The sequence below is a fragment of the Vigna unguiculata genome, chromosome 9 (genome assembly GCF_004118075.2).
Source record: "Vigna unguiculata cultivar IT97K-499-35 chromosome 9, ASM411807v1, whole genome shotgun sequence".
Classification (NCBI taxonomy): domain Eukaryota; kingdom Viridiplantae; phylum Streptophyta; class Magnoliopsida; order Fabales; family Fabaceae; genus Vigna; species Vigna unguiculata.
In genome coordinates, this window is record NC_040287.1 from 31537556 (window position 1) to 31559615 (window position 22060).

A 22060-nucleotide genomic window follows, 5' to 3' on the forward strand; every position below is an offset into this window, starting at 1 on the left:
TGAAACAGTACAACTGTGACAACTGCACCTTCTTAAACTGAACTGTACCTACACCCGCCACGTGCAACGCGAGGCCATTCATTATTTGTTCTGCTTCTTCTTCTTCACTGCACTGAAACAGAAACAACGGTGTTGCTGATCACATCGCATCTACAGCAACCGTTTAAGCCATTTCGAGTTGCATAGCAGCGATGGCCGAGTAAGTCAACAACTAATCACATCACCACTCGCATTGTTTTGCTCTTTGCGGCATCGATGTTCAATTGAATTTGTGGTAGTTTCGAACTAAAATTGAGATTGACAGGGTTGTTACTTCAGCTCCCGGAAAAGTGTTAATGACCGGTGGTTACCTCATTTTGGAGCGACCCAACTCAGGACTTGTCCTCAGCACAAACGCTCGTTTTTACGCCATCATCAAACCCCTTCACCACGAAATCAAATCCGATTCCTGGGCATGGGTCTGTGTATTCTTCTTCTTCTTCTCTCTTCGCATTATTTGCTATTATCTTTTACTCACTTCTCTTATTGATTTTCATTCAGGCTTGGACAGATGTCAGGTTAACCTCTCCTCAGCTTTCCAGAGAAGCTCTTTACAAACTCGCGCTCAAAAATCTTGACATCAAAACCGTTTCCTCAAGGCACGTTTTCCGTTTCAGATTATTTGTTTCACTGTTAGCAAGCAATGTAGAAATTGTATGTTTGGTCGCTTTATTACTGTGCTCTTTGTGGTTTCTCAATGTTTGATGTAGTTTCTGTGATTGGTTAATTATTTCAGTGATACGAGAAATCCTTTTGTGGAATACGCGGTGCAGTATTCCGTGGCTGCTGCTTATGCCACGTTTGACCAGAGTAAAAAGGAGGTGTTGCACAAACTGCTTTTACAAGGTGATATGACGCTTCTCCACCCTTTTGAAAAATGAAAAACAAAACAGGTTTAAACGTTCGATTTTGTAACTGGATTGATCTTGTAGGTCTTGACATTACAATTTTGGGTTCCAATGATTTTTATTCGTACAGGAATGAGGTAATTTACCCTTTGCTTTCATGATTTGAGCATTTAAAAGTTTTGACCAAAATATTTATTTGTTAATAAACGTTTCTGCAGATTGAGAGACGTGGACTCCCTTTGACGCCAGAATCGTTGGCCTCCCTTCCACCTTTTTCCTCCATCACCTTCAATGCTGATGGTGCTGATGGGGGAAATTGCAAGCCTGAAGTGGCTAAAACTGGTTTGGGCTCATCTGCAGCGATGACTACGGCTGTAGTTGCTGCCTTACTTCATTACCTGGATGTTGTGAAGCTTTCCTCTTCTAAGAATCACCGGGAAAGGAAAGATGTTGCTGATCTTGATATGGTGCATAAAATTGCCCAAACTGCACACTGTATTGCACAGGGGAAAGTAGGCAGTGGGTTTGATGTCAGTTCAGCTGTGTATGGCAGTCAGCGGTATGTGCGGTTTTCACCAGAAGTGATTTCTTCCACCCAGGTCTCTCCTCCCCTCTCACATCCCGTTTAATTTCTTTTCCATAGACATTTAATGTCACCTATCAAACCCTTTAATCTTGTAATTTTTTAAGATAGAATCTTGTCATATTATTACAATGGTCATTAACATTAAGTTTTAGATAAACTGGACATTTGTTGGTTTGTAATCTTTTAGATGACATTGACTTGTATTTTAAACAAAAAGGTTATGTGTTAAGTCGAAATTATTTGATGACTTATCAATTAGTTTTAAATTTTATAAACTTTGTTGATTTGATTATTTTAATGAGTGCTTTCAATTTGACAATTAGATTGGTGAAATTTAATGTCTTTGAACAGACATTGCGTGGAGTAAGCAGATCTCACTCTGTATATTAAGACGTGCTTTCAGCTAACAATGCAAATGTTATGGAACTGGCATAATGGACCCTCCCTGGTTTGTTTGACCCATGGTTGGGTTCCATCAAGAGATCATTGACAACTATTATCTTTGAGTTCTTAAATTCTCGTGAAAAATATTTTCATATAATAAGTAGCCACCACCATGCATTGCAATCTGTGTTTTTTCCCAATTGTTAATACAAGCATGCTAGGATTCTTCTATTGGTTTTGTCTTACACACAGCAAATTTTCTTTTGGAATTAGTAGCAGTGTTCCACATACATCAATAACTTCATTGACTTTTGTTTTATTGACATTGTAGATTGCAGATAAAGCAGTGCCTTTACCAGATGTTCTCACTGAAATTATTAGAGGAAAATGGGACCATGAGACGACCGAGTTCTCTTTACCACCTTTGATGACTCTTGTAAGCAACTTAAATCTTCCTGATTTTATTACATTTATGTCCTAAAAATGGCTATGGGCACTTACTCCCTGCCCCACCTCCCTCATCCCCTATTGTCTCTCTTCTGGTTAAAAGGGTGGTTATGGTGGGATGCACCCAAGTCCTGACGCTATTTATACATTTCGTTTCTATTCACAACCTTCTTTTAACAGAAAAGCAAGAAAGAAATAATGGTGTGTTGCTTGCTGGATAGAGTCTTCTCCTTTTAGGATTCCTCTAGTCTTTTCAGAATTCCATGAATTGCTTATCATTTCTGCAATCCACATTTTGGACTCATGATTACCAAATGCATCTTACAATGACTAAAGTTCTGACCTTTTGTTTGATTAGATTTTGACTTTTAACGTGAGTACTGGGGTTCTTCCTATATGTGGAAATTGGGTGCTGTCATTTATTCAAACTTCTGTGATATTTATTAAGGATTGGCTAGAGTACAGTTGCTTATGACAATCATGCGGAGGAAATTGTAAAACTTATATCTGGCTTTTGGTTAACAAAAATCCAATATTTGGGAGCTAAAATCCATTAACAGCTTGTTCATTTTTAATATCTATTTATGTTGTTTTATATCGTTGTACTTTTCTATGTGCATCCTATATAAACCATGAAATGCATTTGGATATGATGACCTAAGTGACAGAATTTTAATTCTTTTCTGCAATAATACAATTAAATTCAAGTTCACTAGCCTAGTTTTGAATAACATCAGATGCCAGTTTAACAAGCAGAGAGCTTCGATTTTTTTTTCAATATGTTTTGAATGAATATTACTTATAAATCAGTTAGGTGTTTTCAAACTTTATATGTAAACGAAGCTGAAAGATACATAAGACGATTTGATTATTTTCTGTCCTCACCTGCATATTGAGACCAGTTAGGAAGATTATAGCGTCTCTTGGAAACCCTATTTTATTTGTTTCTGTTTCAGTATTTACCTATTACCTTACATTGTAAATCCAGCCATTGAAGTGGCAGCACAGTGATATCAGTATCTGCTGATGAATAATACTGAGGGTTTCCAAATGTGTTTCAGCCATATTCTATGTCATGCATTCTCTTGTCTCTAAGGCTGATTGATATCTTGTTCTTTCTAGTTACTAGGAGAACCTGGAACTGGTGGATCATCGACGCCATCGATGGTTGGGGCTGTCAAAAAATGGCAAAAGTCTGACCCTCAGAAATCCCTGGACACATGGAGAAGATTGTCAGAGGCAAATTCAGCATTGGAAATACAATTAAACTTGTTAAGCAAATTAGCAAAGGAACAATGGAATGCATATAAATCTGTGATTGAAAGCTGCAGCATACTCAGATCAGACAAGGTATTTCCTTGGAAATCAGTTGTAACATCAATTTAATGGAGTGATTTTGATTCAGAATTTGTATACTTATGCAACTAAAGTAAATTGCTTGAGAATTCTTCCTGTCAGAATCAGATAACTTAAACGTTGTGTCCCTATGATATTCTTTGCACTGGATTACCCTTTTACCCTTCTTTTTGACAGTTTTGGATTAAGTGGTACATCTTTACTGATTATATACACTTCTCTTAGTGCTTTGATGGTTTCTCTAGAGCTTCTCTGGAGAGGAGTATAGATTAGAAGCTTATTTACTGGCAACAACCATTATTACTCACTAGATGTTTCCAAACCAGAATCTGATTGTGGCTAGATGTAGAGTTTGACGTCCTTATTGTACCTTTTGACGTCCTTCATACTTGATATGGCCTTGTTGCCTGAGAATTATGAACTTCACAGTTCACAGTAAACTCAAATCTTATTATTATGGAATGATGTAAAAAATTGCGGCCCAACTCTAATGGTCAGTTTTGTAACACTTAGAAATGAACAATGGAGTGTTCGTAAATGAGATTGATTTAAAAATTATATTAGAAATACATCTATTAGTTTTTCACCCCCAGTTTGAAGGGGAGCTGACCCTTTGTGAGGGAGGGGGGCAGAGCATGAAATTGAAAAGTTTCTTTTGCGTCAAGAGACGGAGGAGCAATCAACATAGGTGATTCCTACATTGCGTCTCATGGCCAGAAATGAAATTTGATATTGTGACTATTAAGAAGCACCCATGTAGGATAATTCTATGATTCTTGTCAACTTCACAAGTTCAGTTGTTATAAGATTTCTTGTTTGAGACATCTATTTTATTTCGTCAAGTTCTAAGATTTTTTTTCACATAACTTTTCTCCTTTCATTTGGATTTTTTAACTTTGAAACTCAAATTGCTTTATCAGTGGATAGAACTATCTTCTGAGCCTAACAAAGAAGCGGTAATTAAAGCGCTGCTTAGTGCAAAAGATGCCATGCTGAGGATTAGATATCATATGCGCCTAATGGGCGAGTCTGCAGGCGTTCCGGTAAGTTCATTTAATCATTGAGCCCTTATTTTTATTGTTCTCTGTTCGTATGATGCTGATTTATATCATACATATACGTTTGAAAATTAGTGATTTTGGTTAATTTATACCTCTTTAGATACTATAACTCTTATCTTCCAATGAGTAAGAATGATCACGCATCTAAGTTTCACAATTTACTTGCAAATAATATAGGCCAATCCCAATAATGATTCATAGGGAAGTATTACGGTTCGATTCAATTCCACTGTGGTCAGTCTACTTGCTATCTGTGCATTCCATAACATGCATTGCCATGATACTCTGTCAATCAAGAACTGAAAAAGTCCCATATCAAGATCTCTTTCACTGCCAAGTGATTAATTTATTCGTGTTGGGTTAGAAAGTACAATTTACTACCTATATCATTAACTTGTTTCGGGGAATTAAATAACTTAGGCTTTTGAGATCGTTCATCGCATGTTTCTAGAGCCTATATGACCAAGTGGTCTAGACTCTTAGCACCTTCATCCATTTAAAAATTTGAATCGCAACACAAGGTTGGTGGGTTGTGCACTGTCCACACTTCAAACCTAAAGAGCTTTTGCTTGAAGAGGCACGTTAGACATGTTAAAATAAGATCATTTCTGTAACAAATAAAACAAAAAATAAGATAATTTTTATTAGGCTTTTCTTGTTACAATAGCCCTCAAACCACTGCCCACCCCGTTGCAAATCAATAAAAAGCAATCGATCATTTAACATCTTCAGATTGAGATATAGTTGATTCATGACGACAATTTAATACCTGAACCTGCTGGGGGTATATCTTCTAGTATTAAGAAGTGTCACCACGCTGGTTCAGTTAAACTTAAAACAGAGTTGCTTTGTTTCAACTTGTCAATTATGAACCCCTTGAATCAATCATAAAATTGATGTTTAATGACTTAAGCATAATTGCTATATTTCCTTGTTCAACTATTCAATTGTAGTCAGAGACTTGGCATTAGAGACTCATTCTTCTGATGGATTCATTATTTAAAAAAAAAATTGAATATTTATGACTTAGAAGACTTATAAGTTTCATTCCAACGTGTACAGATTGAACCAGAATCACAAACGCAACTTCTAGATGGTACATTGAACTTGGAAGGAGTACTGTTGGCTGGAGTGCCAGGGGCAGGAGGGTTTGATGCAGTCTTTGCTGTTTGTTTGGGAAATTCAAGCAGCAATGTGACAAAAATATGGAGTTCACATAATGTTCTTGCCTTGTTGGTTAAAGAAGATCCTTGTGGCGTTTGTTTAGAAAGTGCGGACCCCCGAACCTATGAAATCACATCAGCTGTGTCTTCAATTAATATCGAATAAGTTCATTTCCATCAATTAAAGTTTGCTACTCACCACAAAATTTATCCCTGGAGTGTGGCTTCACTAGGTATTAGTTTGCTTATTTTAGATTTCGGGGGAAATGAGTGGATTGAAATAAGCTTGTAATGTGTTATAGTTATTTTTTAAAGTGAAAACCCCCTCCAATTATTCTTGGTTTTGTAAACGAGCTGGAGATTCGTTGAACCTAGTTTCTTACAACAAGAACAGAAGAAAACAAAGTGTATCATCCAAATTTCCGATATATTGCGTAACATCTAACGTGCTTATTCAGATGTACCTACGTTTCTACAACTGGTCGAGGGAATATGTTAGCTAAAATTTTCATTGCAACTTATTTTCTTTCGATCATATGTATTGTACTGTGTGTGATGTAATAGCAATAGCACTGGCCAGACACGAATCAGAGCCCGAAGACCTGATACAGCCACCTACTAATTACAACAGGTAATATTTTCAGATGAAATCAAAAACAGTAAATTACAACTGACCGAGGTTAATAGATGAGAAAGGCGAGAGAGATGGAAGAGTGACAAGAAAGAACAAATAGAGAGGAGAGAAGAACGGGTGACGGGAGAGAAAAATAAGACGACACAGAAGAATTAAAAAAAAAAATCATTTTTTTATTTGAAATTTTACTATTTTACATCAAAATGTTCTTATAAATTTTTAGAATCTCAGTTTTTTTTTTTTTAATTTGTATTCAATCATGACATATTTCATCAAAAGTACAACAAATCTTCTTAAGAAATAATTAATCTCTTAGAAATTTTTATTCAAACGCTGACTAGAAGTAAATCTACCGTAAACAGTTGGGTAGTATGGATTTGAGATATCAAATTACTCCACGGACGGGTTTGTAATTTGAGCTATATATATAGACACAATGACATTTTAGCAATTTTAGCATACAAGAAAAATAGATTATGGTATTTACTATCAATAGTATAAGTTCAGAAGATATTGCAGAATAACCCCATTCACTATACAATTTAATATGTAATAATGTTCATAAATATCAACACCCTAAACATCACGTAAGAAGTAGGAACTCATCAAGGAAGAAAGAAGGCCAACATTGCAAAGATGAGACAAGCCAACCAAGTTCTAGCAGCTCGTAACTCATCCAAGAAAATTAACGATGAATGATTGAAAAAATTCCTCACCAGGTACGCATTTTGATACTAAATTTTCACAATAATGAATACATAGGTATTTCTCTCATACTTCATCTAGCATTAGATTCACATTTGTTGATTTAACAAGAGTGATGATTGCTATTCCTGCTAGTCCTCATCCCTGGCAAGGAACTGGACTCCTGTAGGAGAAATGGCCACAACCTTGATACAGATCATTCATCCATTCAGAGTAGGATATTCACTATCTACCCTAAAACTGCCACACTCTGCCAGAGCTTTTGCATTAAGCTCTCTACCATATTTCCAGACATAATTGAGACCAACAAGAAGCTCAGTGATTACTTCTTCTGTCTTATCTTGATTTGCAAAGTAAAGGGTCTGTACCAGCAGCACATTTGTCCGGGAAACAAAGCTCTGCTGCTCATAACTTCTCTCAGACTGCCATCTTATCATGTTATGAGCAAGTGGTGCCAGCCATTCCAGTATGCTTGACATTGCATCATTCCATTCTTCTGCTAGACTTGGGTCATAGATCGATGATGATGAAGCTATGGTCTTGGTAAATGGCTTTAACTTGGTCTTAAGGGCAGCTCTGACACGTACCGGTAACATATTGTACAGGTCATCTCTTGCATCCAGACCAATCAAGTGTGAAGAAGCTGCCAGTTTCTCAATCACAATGATAACATTTGCATAGTGCAGTGCCAGAGCAGCAGCACCCAGTGTGTCTGGTGGAGGATTCAATAGCTTGCGGAGAGGTTTGAACACCGATTGAGTATGATGAACAACTTTTCCAGTGCCAAGAGGAATTGAATTAACATCTTTGGGATTCTGAATTCCATGATGAACACCATTTGTACTTGACTGGCAGTCAGTGAATAGGGCATTGTCCCAAGCCATACACCCTTTGAAAGGTCCTACTTGAGTCAGTCTATTGGGTCTTGTGGGAGCTTCCTTCCCATAAAACCTCCAAATCTTGTTCTTTTTACTTCTTCCAGTAACAGGTATTGATTGATTCGATTTCCTTCCAAGAGGACCTGAGTAAAAATTGACACTTGTATACTTTCCTGAAATCGGGCCTGACTTAGTGGAAGAGTCACCAAGAGGACCAGAATTAGAAACATTTGCTTTATTTGTTGTTCTACCAATTGGACCTGATCTGGCGGTAATAGCATTAAGGGGTCCTGAAGAAAATCTGGCAATACTATTCTGTGATGGGTTGTAAGAAGATTGCAATAATGTGGAAACTGATTGACTTCTATAAATGAAATCTGTGTTCAGGACACTTGAATTATTGGTTCCACCAACACCAACCATCTCTTGAATTCCAAATACACGGTTGATCTTACAGAATATTGTGAATAACGACCTTGCTAAAAGAAGTATTGTGTAATCATATGTCCTGTTCCACAAAGAAATATCCTGCAAGTGCTTTACCTCCTGCCTCTTCATTGCAACCTTCTTCTGGTATTCCATTAAAGTTACACCATCTGATTCACCATGAGCCTTCACTCTTGTAAAAGTTTGCTCAAGATCAGCAAGCACTTCCATCTCTTGATACAAACTTGCATTAGTTGATATAAACTTTTCCATCCTTTTAATCTTTTTTTCCATCTTCTTGCCGGTGAATTCCCACCCATATGGATCAATGCCTGTACTGATAAATTCGTAAAAGGCATTTCCAAAACCTTTCAAAATTGGTTCGCTGCATTTCTTAGCAAGCCTGGCCACAAACTCCGCAACATGTGCCAAATTCTCAAGTGTCTCCAAACAGATTAAACGTTCAATGAAATGATCATCATCTGAGACAAGCTTTCTTATGCCCACCGAGTTTGTGATTTCCTCCCTTAATTTAACAATCTGTTTATCACTCAGAGACTGCCATAAATTAACTACCTTTGACATCAAACTTGCTATTTCAAATGCTAATACTTCAATGACCACCTTCTCGGAATTAGCATCATGCTTCCGAGGAGCTTTCCACAGATTACGAAACCATGATTCTGCAACCATTGCTTTTATTGGAAGATAAAACTGGGCTCTTCAAGATAAATCCACCTCCATAACTCTGCAATGCTCAGCAAATAAAATATAAAATGAGATAGTTAAAACAGACATTAACAATGTTTTACTCATTTCAGAGAAATTTCAGCCAGTATAAAAAAATTTCAAAGCCCAGATAACTGTCTCTAAATAATACCAAAGAAGCTATTAACACCAAACAAAATATGCATAATCTCTTTTTCTTACCTGCTATGTTTTATTATTCTGTCCCCACACCAGAAAAAGGAGATGATGAGATTGAGCTCAAAGTAATTCACTATGGTCTCCAGCAAACTTATTTGGTACTCTTATTTCTCCCTGCCATCAAACACTTACAGTCATGCCAAGCTATTCAAAGTGATTTAACATTCAAACTACATTACATTATCTATCTTCTTTTTATTCAGATGGTTCAGGCACAAAAATATATCAGTAGAATTTAAATGCATTTGTTTCTTTTTTTTTTCTAGCCACTCTATCTTGGTCCCCTTCACAACATATGGTTCACATTTATTCCACATAAGCATTTTAAAAGAATGGATAGATAGGGCTCAAGTAAATATTCTTTATGTTTTACATGTTTTGTCAAGGTATACAATTCTAAAAGATGTACTAATTCCTTGCATCAAATCATCAAAAGTAGACTGGTATGAAGTGGCTCTCCCATACAAAAGAATTAACATATATTCCAGTAAAAGAAAAAATAATGTTTATATTCTGTCTTGTTGCCCTCGTTGGTGTTTACCCTTGCCCTTGTAGTTTATGATGGATAGAAATGCTTCACCAAGAAGCAACTATGGAATATAACTCTTCAATTATTTCAAGTAAATACAACTGAAGAATATATACTGAAAAAAATACAAGACATAAACCAAAATATGGATCTTATTCTCTTTATTCCCTGTCTACTCATTCATTAAATCAAGAATTAACTGACATTCAAAGTTGAAAGGGACTACATTTTTTTGAGCAGATGGTTTCATATCAATTCACACTGCACTTATAATAACACAAATCCAAAATCTCATAGTTAAACCCAAATCCTACCAGCAAACCCAGATTCCAAAACTTTATTTTTTATTCTCCTTGATGAAAAAAAAAAGATTTGTCAACTTTACATCACTTCACCATCTTGTATGCTTATATGGATAATAACTATAGCAGCCAGAACTCAAATCTTAACACCATCAAGTGATTGCAGCAAAAGTGAAGACAAATAGTGTAGAATCAATTGGAGAAATGAACATGATGAAGTACAGTGGACGAATAGAGAGAGCCAGAAACTCACCGATCACGAAAAAAAGAGCAACCCGTGAATCTTTGAGGAAGTGAGAGAAAGAGAGAGAGAGGATGCAGTGTTATGAAATAAGATTGCACATGGAATGGAAACAAAGCAGAAACTGAGATACAGAGAGAAAGCGAGTGAAACTAATGCCCCCCAAAATAAATATATTTTTTCCGAATTTAAGTATTCAATGAAATCAATATTTCATACAACTCATTCAAAATCCAGCATCACATTTCTTATTAAAAATTTAACATCTCTTTAATTCAAGAATGTAGTAAGTATTTCTAATTTTTTCTGTTTAGAATTAGTTCTAAATACTAAATTAACAAGACGATAGGTTTAAGATATGTTTTTGTCTGTAAAATTAAATTTTTCTCTGTCCAAATACTGTTATACTTTTCTTTTCAAACTTAAAAAATAAATATAATCTTTTTACCTATTAAAAATAAATATTTTTGACATATCAATTAAAATAAAGAGTAAAATGTCAAATCATTTAAACAATTTAAATATTAACTTATTAAAACGTCTGACATATAAAAGATTAAAATTAATTTAAGTTAAAGAAACTATAATTATTCGTAATTTAAAATTTGAAGATCAAATATATTAAAATTTCGAATAACAACAAATTTTAATTTCGAATCGATATTCAAAATGTAAAAATATATTTAATTTTGGATTCCATTTGATCGAAAAGATATTAAAAATTCAAGTTTTCTGTTTTTTGAAAAATGGATAATACACACTATTGAAGAAAAAAAAAACAAAATTCATTATTATCCACGTAAAGTTTGTGAAAAAAAAAGGTGCATTCTATAGTGTTTAAAGTCTTGTTTTAAATGTTGAAAACATAAGTATAAGTTTAAATTTTTATATTAAGTGAAAATGAAAAAATTATAAATCAAAGGTTTTAATATTTTGAGTTACAAAAATGTTAATTTTTTCGTGTGAATTATTCTCGTATCTTATTTATATCGTGTCTTTCTAATTATACATTTCAAAAAAAAAAATATCTATCAAAAGATAATTTTTATTCAGTTCCGACATTAATTTAATCATCCATAAATAAATTTTAGCAATAGAAAACGTTGCTTTAAAAAAATTTCTATTGAGATTACTGAAAATGCCATCTGTTTGAAAAAAACAAACAGAATAATAATTAATCCCTTAAAAATCAAATTGATGTTTCAACAAATTCTGAAAACAAAATCCAGGAGTGTTCACCCACAAAATTTTCTTTGGTACAGCAACAAACAAATCATTGATGAGTCAATTTACAATACTTGCTTTGGACACACTTTTCAAAGAATTAAGAACAAATAATTCATCACTATATATATAAAATAAGGGTCCTTTGTTCACAAACCTGTGCCATATTTGGTACAACTTTTATCTTTCACAACTATAAAGTCATAAGCAAGTTTGAGGATTGGTTCTGCCCAGTTACTGCTACCATTTTTCTTCACCTGCTTTTCCTTTATCATTTAATAAAAAAAAATCGTAAAAGATGCTACTTTTATTTTCAATTTTAAATAGAACGAAGAAACTATTTAGTTGATCTTTTTTTCAATTTAATGTCACATTAAAGAGAGTGTTACGATGCATATGACAAAAAAAATTGAAAAAAAATTTCAATTGGGCTCCGCAACTATGAGGAGAGAGTCCCGTCATAATCATTAATGGAAGCTACGCGGGATTCTATCCTTTTACCAAAATACCCTCATCTTTTACAGACCCGGATCCGATGTTGTAAAGCAAAAGGTAAACGAGTGCGTTTAGGATCCGGAACCTTTTGTCCGACCCGAATTGCTACGACCGCGTTTAGTTTGGTAGGAATGAAAAGAATGTTTGGTACGTAGTAGTGATCATCTTTGCATCTTTTTCTTTTTGGTGAACTTTTTTGAGCCTTTGACTAATCAACGGATAACTTCTTCTTTTCAAAAAGTTTGTTAAGGTCTTTAAAAATAAACGAAAAACGCGAACAAAATAAAATAATGAAAAAAAAAATCAGAAATAATTTGCATGTTTTTAACTCGTTTATCATACTTTAATGATTTGGGTTGATTTAAATGTAAACTTGATATTATTGTTCAAGTTTTTTTTTATGTCAGCGTAAACATCCAAAGATGGTCCTTATTTTCTATTTACTGGGTACCTTAGTATTTTTAAAGCATTTTTTACCAGCGATGTTGTTAAAGGCATAATATAATATCCCTAAAAGAAGATTAATGGTGAAGAATTGGTAATTAATTTGGATAATTTGTATAAGTTTAGTGCTTTAAATTTCATATTCATCATTCTGAAGACAGAGTTGGTAATTTTTTAACGTAGTCAAAATTATATATGTAATGAAGTTGAGGTTGTTTCACTCATTAATTGCTTATGGAATAAGACAATAAGACAATATTATACACTTTCAGCTTTAATTTTAATGACTGTTTGTAATGATTATCCTACAGCTGTATGATGACAATGTTTTATTAGGTTTGACTAACTAGCTGACTATTTAACACACTTTCTCTTCGAATTTCCCTTTCTTTTAATATTAGATTAACAACCACTTAATTTACGACTTTATAGAAAAAAAAAAGCTTTTCATAATTTAATTGTGGAATTATAAGACATTAATTAATATCCTCACAAGAAAAGTTGATAAAGGTTAAAGTTGAAATTCAGAAATAAGCAATAACATATGAACGAGTTTTTTTTTTGGCAGATAAGATATTAATGACATTTGACATTTATAAAAAGAAAAGTAAATTCTCAATATTTTATTACGCAAGTAAATGGCAAATAATTGTCAAAATCTATTATTACTAGAGTAATGACTTGATAAGAATTTAAACACAAATTATGAATCAATAGAATTTAGTTTAATTTATCAAACAGTGAGTTATTTTAAAAAGTTTATATCTGTATCCAGTTAATAAAAAAAAAACACGCACAACGACGGAATGGAAATTATATTAAGTGTGTACTAAAAATGAAATGACAACAAAAGTTATGCATGTGGGGTTCAAAAGACTTGTGTTTTCTTACGTGAAACTAATTTAAATATGGCATGACAATAACAAAAACTTTGTATCCCATCTTAAAAAAGGTCATAACTAAGTAATATTACAAAAAAGATTAAGATAATCTATAGAGAAATCACTTTTAGTCCTCTTTGACTATAAAAATTGAAAACAAAATTAAAGTTATAAAAATGCTTATAATAGTTTTTTTGTTGTTGATAAATTAACGGAATCACTTCACATCTTTGTCAAGCACGTGTATTCGAAACATTTGAGAAAACAAAGTTGAGTGGATTCAAATGCAATAAGATTTCAAATTTCTTTTCTTCATCATTGCGTACCGAACTAATTTAAATCTGTAAGGATCTATGAATGCATGTTTGTTTGTATTAGTTGATTTAGCAATGTTAATTTATTAAGAATAATTATTTTCATTATTTGAGCAGAACAACACTTCTGCATTACTTTTAACACAATCTTAAGTTGTAAATATAATTAATTTGGGACGCTAATACAAATCTACCTAAACTATGATTTCAGAGTTGGAGACAACGAACACGAAAAGCATCAAGTGTGTATTTCTTATTGGGGAAAGGGGAAATAAGACAAGACCAGTAACATTGACTCCATGTTATCCCAATTTCGAAGAAAGTGCAATTGATTAAAAAATGTTCATCATTACAATTTTTAATTCTACTGTTTTGGAGAAAACTTTTGGCAGAAGACTTGAAGAAAAGCTAAGTGGAGAGTGAAAATACATGGCAAAGTGAACTAATCCGTTCACACTAACTACATGCCAAAAGAAGTTAAAAAAACACCTACCCTAACCTTTGTCATTTTAAAAAGGAAGAAAACACCTAAATGCGTTCTTCTTTTTGCCAATAAAATATTGGTTTCATCAGAAAAAACAAAATTACCTAAAACTTTAGCTTCCGGAGAACATTCAAAGTGCTTCTGGAAAACGTAAATCTGCTGGACCTGGGCCCAATATCCCTTTCTGTTCGCTTATCTTGCCCAGCCCAATAGCGGGTTCTACATGACCATTTATTATTTCATCATCTCGACAATTGGTTCCCTGTCGGAGAATGATAGCATGAGAGGTGAATACATGATTAAGGAATGTAAATGCATCACACAGAAAACAGAATTAACAATAATATGGATGCAAAATGATGTATATTTTGGTAAAGCAAAAACTTTGAATACAATATTTTGGAAAAGCAAAATCCATGAGTAAGAAGTTTTTGCACGTAATTAGTAATGTATAATATACAAAGCTGGACCATGGAAATGAGAAGCAATCTAGGATTTGAATGCTTAGAAAGTACAAACCCGTCCGCTTGAAGAAAGTCATTTCTTACTGTACGTGAGAAAGAAGTTAGGTAGCATAAGATCACCTCTTTGATCATAATGACCCTTTTGTCTAGAAGTTTTAAATGTACCACTTTCAAAAGAACTTTTCTAACATAATAAAATTTTGATTTTGTTTTAAGAAAAAATATCATTTTTGTTTTGTTGCTCCTTTTACATCCTCTATCCATGACTCACTCATCCATATATTATACAAAAGTGCACCATCCACCACTTTAATGGCTGAATTTATTACTGGGGATCCCACGTATACAAGTGGTCAATTTATATAAATGAGTATAAACCTTCTGTTACAAACTAATTTTACAATATTGAATTGAGTTTAAAATTCAACTAATTTTACAATATTGAATTGAGTTTAAAATTCATTTCTTAATATGATATCAAAAGTCATTTTACTTCAAAACTTATCCTAATGAAGTTTGTTGACCTGTGCATTCAACAAAATTATATGTATTTCGTAGAACAGAAAGCTTTGACTATACCAATTGAAAAAATTTTGAGAGATCAAATTCAAACAAAAGTTATCAAAAATGTAAATTCACACAATGATCACAACAGAGAAGACCAAATATGTAACTGAACAATTTAATTCATATTAAGATTGAAAATTAAATATGCATTCACGGTGTAGAAAAAATTATACTATCACTGATAAGTAGAATGAGTTTATTGACCTTTATAATAGCAGCTATTTTAAAAATTACGTTTGGTGGTTTTAAATTAGTTGGTAATATAGACACACATTAATAGAGCATGTCAATTAAACTCATTAAAATCTTATTATTTTTCATTTATTTTAAATCGATGTTTCGTAAAAGTATAGTAAAAGGTAAGCATGGCTTAATTTATGAAAATTATATTTGCAGAGCATGTTAGCTTTCACAATGCCAGTAATAAGTCAATGCTTAGTAACGAGCCAATGCTTAATTTGCAGTGGCCATCTTCCTAAAAGAAAAATTTATAAATAAAACTTGTCTGCTGGCTGCATGGTGAACAACGCCATCTTTTAAGAGATTGTTAAAAGGGCAAATTATATGGTACTTGCGTGATAGAATGAAGAGAAGAGGAAAAAAGGGCACCCGGCACATTCTTGGGAATAAGATAAATATTGATCAAAGTAAAAGTGGTAAATTAAGGTAAAATAGTCTATAATACTATCAGTTACCTCATCGTGATTATAACTTGCATCTTGCAATAATGGAGTCGCAACTGGGGGTGCAATTTCTGGGTCAGGCTTTTGAAATATAAAAGTGGTATAGAGACCTGCATTGGAATGGAAAATACAGTATCTGAGAATCTGCATAAATAATAGGTGAAAGTGACGTCAAGAAAGTTATAAGCAATAAAAATAATTAAAACATATTAATGCATCACCTAGCGCATCGTATGAACGTGGAAGAAGTCTTCCCCTCGGATCCAAGAGGTTTGGAACATAGTGTGTTAACAGGCCAGCTAATTGTGCTCTTAAGCAACAATCACAAAAGGTATATTCAATAAATATTCTTGAAAATTCCAAAAATCCTAATAACATATTTGAAGGATTTGGGAGGATTTTTCATCAGTCCCCACCAGAGAATGTCAAACTAACCTGTTGTCGTCATAAAATTCGGTTAAATTTTGAATCTCCACATACTCAAGGCCAGCTTCCCTGGCCAACCTATGGTTTTATGAAGCAAAACATCAGATGTATTAAAAAAAACATAATTGTAGATATGAGGTATGAACCAAACAAGCACAAGAAGTTACAAATATTTTCATCCTCTTTCACGGATACATTCCACATGGAATAGTCAATTTGGTGCGTTTGGAATATCTTTATGACTGAAAGTTAAAGTTTAAACAGAAATCTATTAAAAAATTGGCAATCAATCTTTTCCTTTCAAAATCAATTTTGCTAGGTAATATCATAGAACATCATCGGGTCACATTGGCACCAAACAACACAGCAATTCACAGTAATGAGTCATCCATCTTGATTTATGAGATACTAGAGGAAAACCTGATGAAACTTGGAAAATGAACCAAGCAATTGGTTTCAGCAGAGATGTCATTAGCAAATTTTAGCTGGTACCTCTTTCCAAATAACGGAAACCTGAAAATAATGAATAGACTTCAATGAATAACAACATGACTTAACTAAAATAACATAAGAAAAGAAGAAACAATATGCAGTTGATTGATTGAAATATGTACTTTTCTTCTTCAACTTCAAAAGTAATCATGTAATTCTCGGTCCGGATGCAGTTGGGAACAATGTTTGGCTTCATGCTGCTGCTTTTGTTATGATAGGCTTCAACATTCCTCTGGTATTTAGCCCTACACGACTACAATGTTATTTTATCTATTCTATTAGTGCATAAAGATCTCATGCGTACAATATGAATTACCAGAAAAACAATGAAGACAAACACCAATAGAATCCAAGTTCAAAAATATAAAATGGAGGAAAGGATGCAATTCATACATAGAAAATAGATAAAATAAATGCATGTATGAGAATGAACAAAATTGTCTAACCAAAATAAGATCATTTGTGATTATAGACTTTTTTTAAATTTCATCTGAAACCACTAGGCCATTCTTGTACCTTTTTCTCCCTCTGCGGGGCAGAAAGGGACCCCATTATAAATATAAATGCATTTGGCTTGATATTACACCTAAACGTTAATAAATAAATGAGTGAAAGAAGATTGAGAACTAAGACTTGATTCTAAGAAATAAAAAGCATAGCTAAAAGACATAATTCGGAAATCTCACACATAGGAAAGAATCACAATGTCAGAAGACGTATTATCCAGTTTAGAGGAACAGTTTAAGAGATGAAATTGAAAAAGGGGCATACTCAAGTACACCTTTAAGCATCCCAGGGCACTGTTTCCAGAATAACATATATTTTTGCTTGCAGTGACATCTAGGTGCACACAGATTAGGCGAAACTCTTACACGTTTTAACCTGAAGTAATAACTAATTGATGCCATCAAAAGGGTTCTTTCGACTGGAGTGTATAGTGACACTTTGGTTCAAAAAAGTGATGTCAGAGGGGTAACCCCTAACCAAATCAACAAAACGTAATTTGGACACTATAAATCAAACGAAGTTCCATCACCAATAAGCCAAATAAAAAGAATAGCCAAGACAAGGAAAAGGGAAAAATAAGAGACAATGCAACTAAACCCAAGAATAATAGGCCTCTGACAACTCCCATACCATATGGTAGATGAGTCAGGAGTAATACCAAGAAAATAACCCCCGGGTTTCAGCAGAGATGACACATTATGCAGTAGTTTCCGTGCTTTCTCTTCAGTCTCAAAACACAACTGCATTAGATATGTTTATCAGAAGAGGATTAACAGGAAAATCTCAAAGGATTAACTAAAACCCAAAATTCAAAGTTATTAGACAATCACTACAGTGTTATATTTCAAAAGGACTTAAGACTCTAACTGGGCTTGTTTATTCTATTCTTGAATAGTATTTTATCATACAAAAACAAAGCAACGTTTAATAATTAGACACCCTGGAAACAAGCTAAACAGCAACTATACTCAGACCTGCAAATACAATGATTCAAAACAAAATGAAAGTCAGACCTGCAAATGCTGCAAACAGCAGACAACATCAGCCACACTGATTTTCTCCTCCAAATGTGTTTCTATATTCTCCTGTCAAAAAACAAGAAGAAATATAGTTAATACGAATAATATATAATACAATTCCTTTTACTTCAATTCAAGGTAGTCTTAGGCACTAGGGGTTTCAAATTTCAACTTACCACACAGTGTAAGCCTCATTGGTCAAAAGTGACAAAAAAGGAATTAAAATGTTTGAATCATACTCCTTAAATTTATCAGATATATTCACCATGCAAGCATAACATTCACAGCAAAAATTCGAAAAATCAAGAAGTGCAGTTCAAAAAACCTAGTATGCTTATCGCCAAGAGTCTCATAAACTATTCTTATAATCACATTCTGACTATTGTATTGTATGTCCTTTTAGACTTTATATCAGAGAGCCAATAACAAGTAAAATGGCTTGAATTTTTTTTAAAGTGCTGTGAATAAGGAATTAAAGGCAGCTGCGGAGTCCTCCCAAACAAACCCTATGAAAATTTGCTCTCACTGGTAAAATGTTACGAGAAAACCTATTCTAGGGTTATAGAGAGCAAGCCAAAGAACAAGAACACAGGAAACTGCAAAATGAAAGGATTCCAAAACTGAGACAGAAGAGATAGAGAATACAGGTATGTTTGTCTGTTTACAGTATGAATGATTTTACAATAGCTAACTAAGGTTTATATACCTAGTGTACTGTCTGCTTAAGAGTCAGTCATGACCCCTATACAACCTTATTTCATAACAAAAATACCCTTCATTCCATCCTTGAGGTCAACAATGTTTTCAAAGGAGTGGTATTGTTATAACTGTTGTTTCTCAACAGTTTTTTTAACATCATCCGCCAAAGCCTTGTATAACTGCTGTTTCTTAACAGTTTTCTAGCTAACTAAGAGTTATATACCTAGTGTACTGTCTTCTTAAGAGTCAGTCATGACCCCTATACAACCTTATTTCATAACAAAAATACCCTTCATTCCACTCTTGAGGTCAACAATGTTTTCAAAGGAGTGGTATTGTTATAACTGTTGTTTCTCAACAGTTTTTTTAACATCATCCGCCAAAGCCTTGTATAACTGCTGTTTCTTAACAGTTTTCTAGCTAACTAAGGTTTATATACCAAGTGTACTCTCTGCTTAAGAGTCATTCATGACCCCTATACAACCTTATTTCATAACAAAAATACCCTTCATTCCATCCTTGAGGTCAACAATGTTTCAAAGGAGTGGTATTGCTATAACTGTTGTTTCTCAACAGTTTTTTTAACATCATCCGCCAAAGCCTTGTATAACTGCTGTTTCTTAACAGTTTTCACATTAGGTGATGTTGCTACTCTCAACACATGTCTCCCTAACCTTTGAACTCCATAGTTCAAAGTTCCAAGTAATGTTGCCTGACATGATCAACCAGCCAATGCCCAAGACCAAATCACAACAACCTAAAGGAAACAACAGATATGTAAAGGTTGTTTGTAGAACAGTCCAACTGAAATTTTTGACTATTGAAGAAATCTTGAGTTTAGAACCATTTGCCATTATCACATTCAAAGGTTCCATGGATTCAATCCTGCAACCATATTTCTTACCGATGTGTATGTCTAAGAAGTTGTGAACTGCCACTATCAATCAAGATGTGCAAGGGTCGTTCCTGATGGTATCCAGTAATTCTCATAGTTCTAAAACAAGCCACCCCTGTTAAAGCATTTATTGAAATTTGAGGACCTAACGCTGGTGTGCCCGCACTAAATTCTGCCTTATTTCGTCCGGTGTCTCTTCATCATTCATCTCCATGACATGAAATTGCAACTTTTTATGAACCAAGTTGTGCTCCACCAAATAAGGCTCATCACAAAAATAGCAAAGCCCTTTTGACCTTCTTTCAGTATATAAGCAGGTGACAAACTTCTTGCTTGTCTTTGTTTGGAGGGAACAATGATTGGCATAATAGATGATGGACTCACAGGTGCAGGACCCAATACCCCTATTTAAACCTTGTTGGAGACATTGATAGGGTTAACAACTTCATACATTCTTGCTAGAGAAAAAGCTCGTCTATTTGTAGATGGTTGAAACATTCAAACCATCATTTGTACCTCATTCTTGAGACCACCAAGAAAATTACTCAAAACATACTCCTCCGATAGATTCAACCTATTAATAATTAAATCAAATTCTTCATGATACTCACTAACGGAATGCTTCTGCAGCAGCCTCATCAACTCTGTCATGGATCATCACAAATATCACCAAAACGTTCAATCAATCTTTTAGTGTAATCATCTCAAGAATATAAAGATGAAACAGGAAAGATTTTGCAAGAGCTAAGTGCCATTGCAATGCCCGACCCTCCAAATGAACAATAGCAGGCTTCACTTTGAATCATCCGGCGTGTTATCAGTCAAGAAATAGTTTTCGCATAGATATACATACCCATTGATTGACAGTTTCTCCATTAAAACAATGAAAAACAATCCTAGCTAATCTTGTTCCACAAGCATAAGAAGAAGGACTAGGACGGCTACCACGTCACCCAGCCTATTTCCATCATCAACCCTCTGTTTTACCAGTTCTTGGAGTGTTTCTTTCAGGGAAACTGTCAAAGTTCGTTGTAGAGAAGCAGCTAATATCGTGAAACGAAAATCCATGCGTGTTGAGAGGCGTTCTTCAATATCTTTCATTGTCTGAGCAGCGTAGCATCCGCCATTGCCAACCAAATCTATTGGACACACCAGGTTGACACCAATTGTTACGAGAAAACCTATTCTAGGGCGATAGAGAGATATAAAGAAAGTCGAGGAGAAGAACACAGGAAACCCCAGAATGAAGGAATTCCGAAACTGAGATAGAAGTGATAGAGATTACAGATATGTTTGTGTGTTTATAGTATGAATGATTTTACAACAGATAAATAAGGTTTATATAGCTACTGTACTGACTACTTCACAGTGAGTCCTGACCCCTATACAAGCTTATTTCACAACATAGTTAACGGCATAAGAAACAATTGAACGTAGAGAAGAAAGTTTACCACGGAAGGGTCGACCTGGAAGAACTGGGCAGTGTAAGATTTCCTGTGACTCTCCCAAGCTTCTCGCATTTGCTCTATCCCAGACGAAGACGCGTCTGCAGCAAAAGCAAGAACAAAAACAAGAATGAATTCAATTCGAAGAAAGCATGGAGCAGAAGAAAGGGAAGGGTTACCAATTCCAATGTAGTGGCCAATTTGCGCGTCGACCCAGTTATCAGAGCCGGAATCAGCACAATACAAATCGCACACCTTGAATGAATGAGAGTGAGAATAGAATGGAAAAGGAATAAAAGAATCAATTGGATGAGATGAAAGAGCTTGACGAACCGTGGCGTAAGGGTGAGCGAATACGTTTATGAGAGCCGTTTTAGCAAAATCATAGAGCCGCTGGTGTGTTGACTGACTCATTCCTCAAGAACCCTCTTCCTCTTCCTCTGCGTGCTGTTTCAGAAGTTCATCAACAACGCTCAATATTATTCACTGTAAGTG

At 34.3% G+C, this 22060-nt stretch overlaps 3 protein-coding genes across 4 annotated transcripts; 1 reads left to right on the forward strand and 2 right to left on the reverse strand.

Moving 5' to 3' along the window:
• Positions 1 to 6362, forward strand: LOC114164437 (phosphomevalonate kinase, peroxisomal). The gene is made up of 10 exons (XM_028049108.1): positions 1 to 199; positions 305 to 458; positions 541 to 638; positions 776 to 885; positions 972 to 1024; positions 1106 to 1486; positions 2189 to 2293; positions 3427 to 3654; positions 4581 to 4703; positions 5784 to 6362. The coding sequence occupies exons 1-10, from the start codon at positions 192 to 194 to the stop codon at positions 6048 to 6050; spliced, it is 1527 nt and encodes a 508-aa protein (XP_027904909.1). The 5' UTR covers positions 1 to 191; the 3' UTR covers positions 6051 to 6362.
• Positions 6363 to 7031: 669 nt separating this feature from the next.
• LOC114163174 lies at positions 7032 to 10712 on the reverse strand. Its single transcript, XM_028047312.1, has 3 exons — positions 10539 to 10712; positions 9458 to 9568; positions 7032 to 9275 (listed from the first exon to the last, which is right to left on the reverse strand). The coding sequence occupies exon 3, from the start codon at positions 9218 to 9220 to the stop codon at positions 7424 to 7426; it is 1797 nt and encodes a 598-aa protein (XP_027903113.1). The 5' UTR covers positions 9221 to 9275; positions 9458 to 9568; positions 10539 to 10712; the 3' UTR covers positions 7032 to 7423.
• Positions 10713 to 14186: 3474 nt separating this feature from the next.
• Positions 14187 to 22060, reverse strand: LOC114196267 (mRNA cap guanine-N7 methyltransferase 2). Of its 2 annotated transcripts, none has more exons than XR_003606651.1 (11): positions 21899 to 22060; positions 21745 to 21820; positions 21572 to 21666; positions 18521 to 18592; positions 18138 to 18247; positions 17123 to 17245; positions 16929 to 17021; positions 16518 to 16586; positions 16304 to 16392; positions 16095 to 16226; positions 14187 to 14630 (listed from the first exon to the last, which is right to left on the reverse strand). XR_003606651.1 is itself a non-coding variant. In XM_028086857.1 (11 exons), the coding sequence occupies exons 1-11, from the start codon at positions 21977 to 21979 to the stop codon at positions 14499 to 14501; spliced, it is 1038 nt and encodes a 345-aa protein (XP_027942658.1). In that variant the 5' UTR covers positions 21980 to 22060; the 3' UTR covers positions 14187 to 14498. The 2 variants fall into 2 exon arrangements, 1 of the variants encoding a protein (XP_027942658.1); XM_028086857.1 differs by having other exon boundaries at positions 16095 to 16192.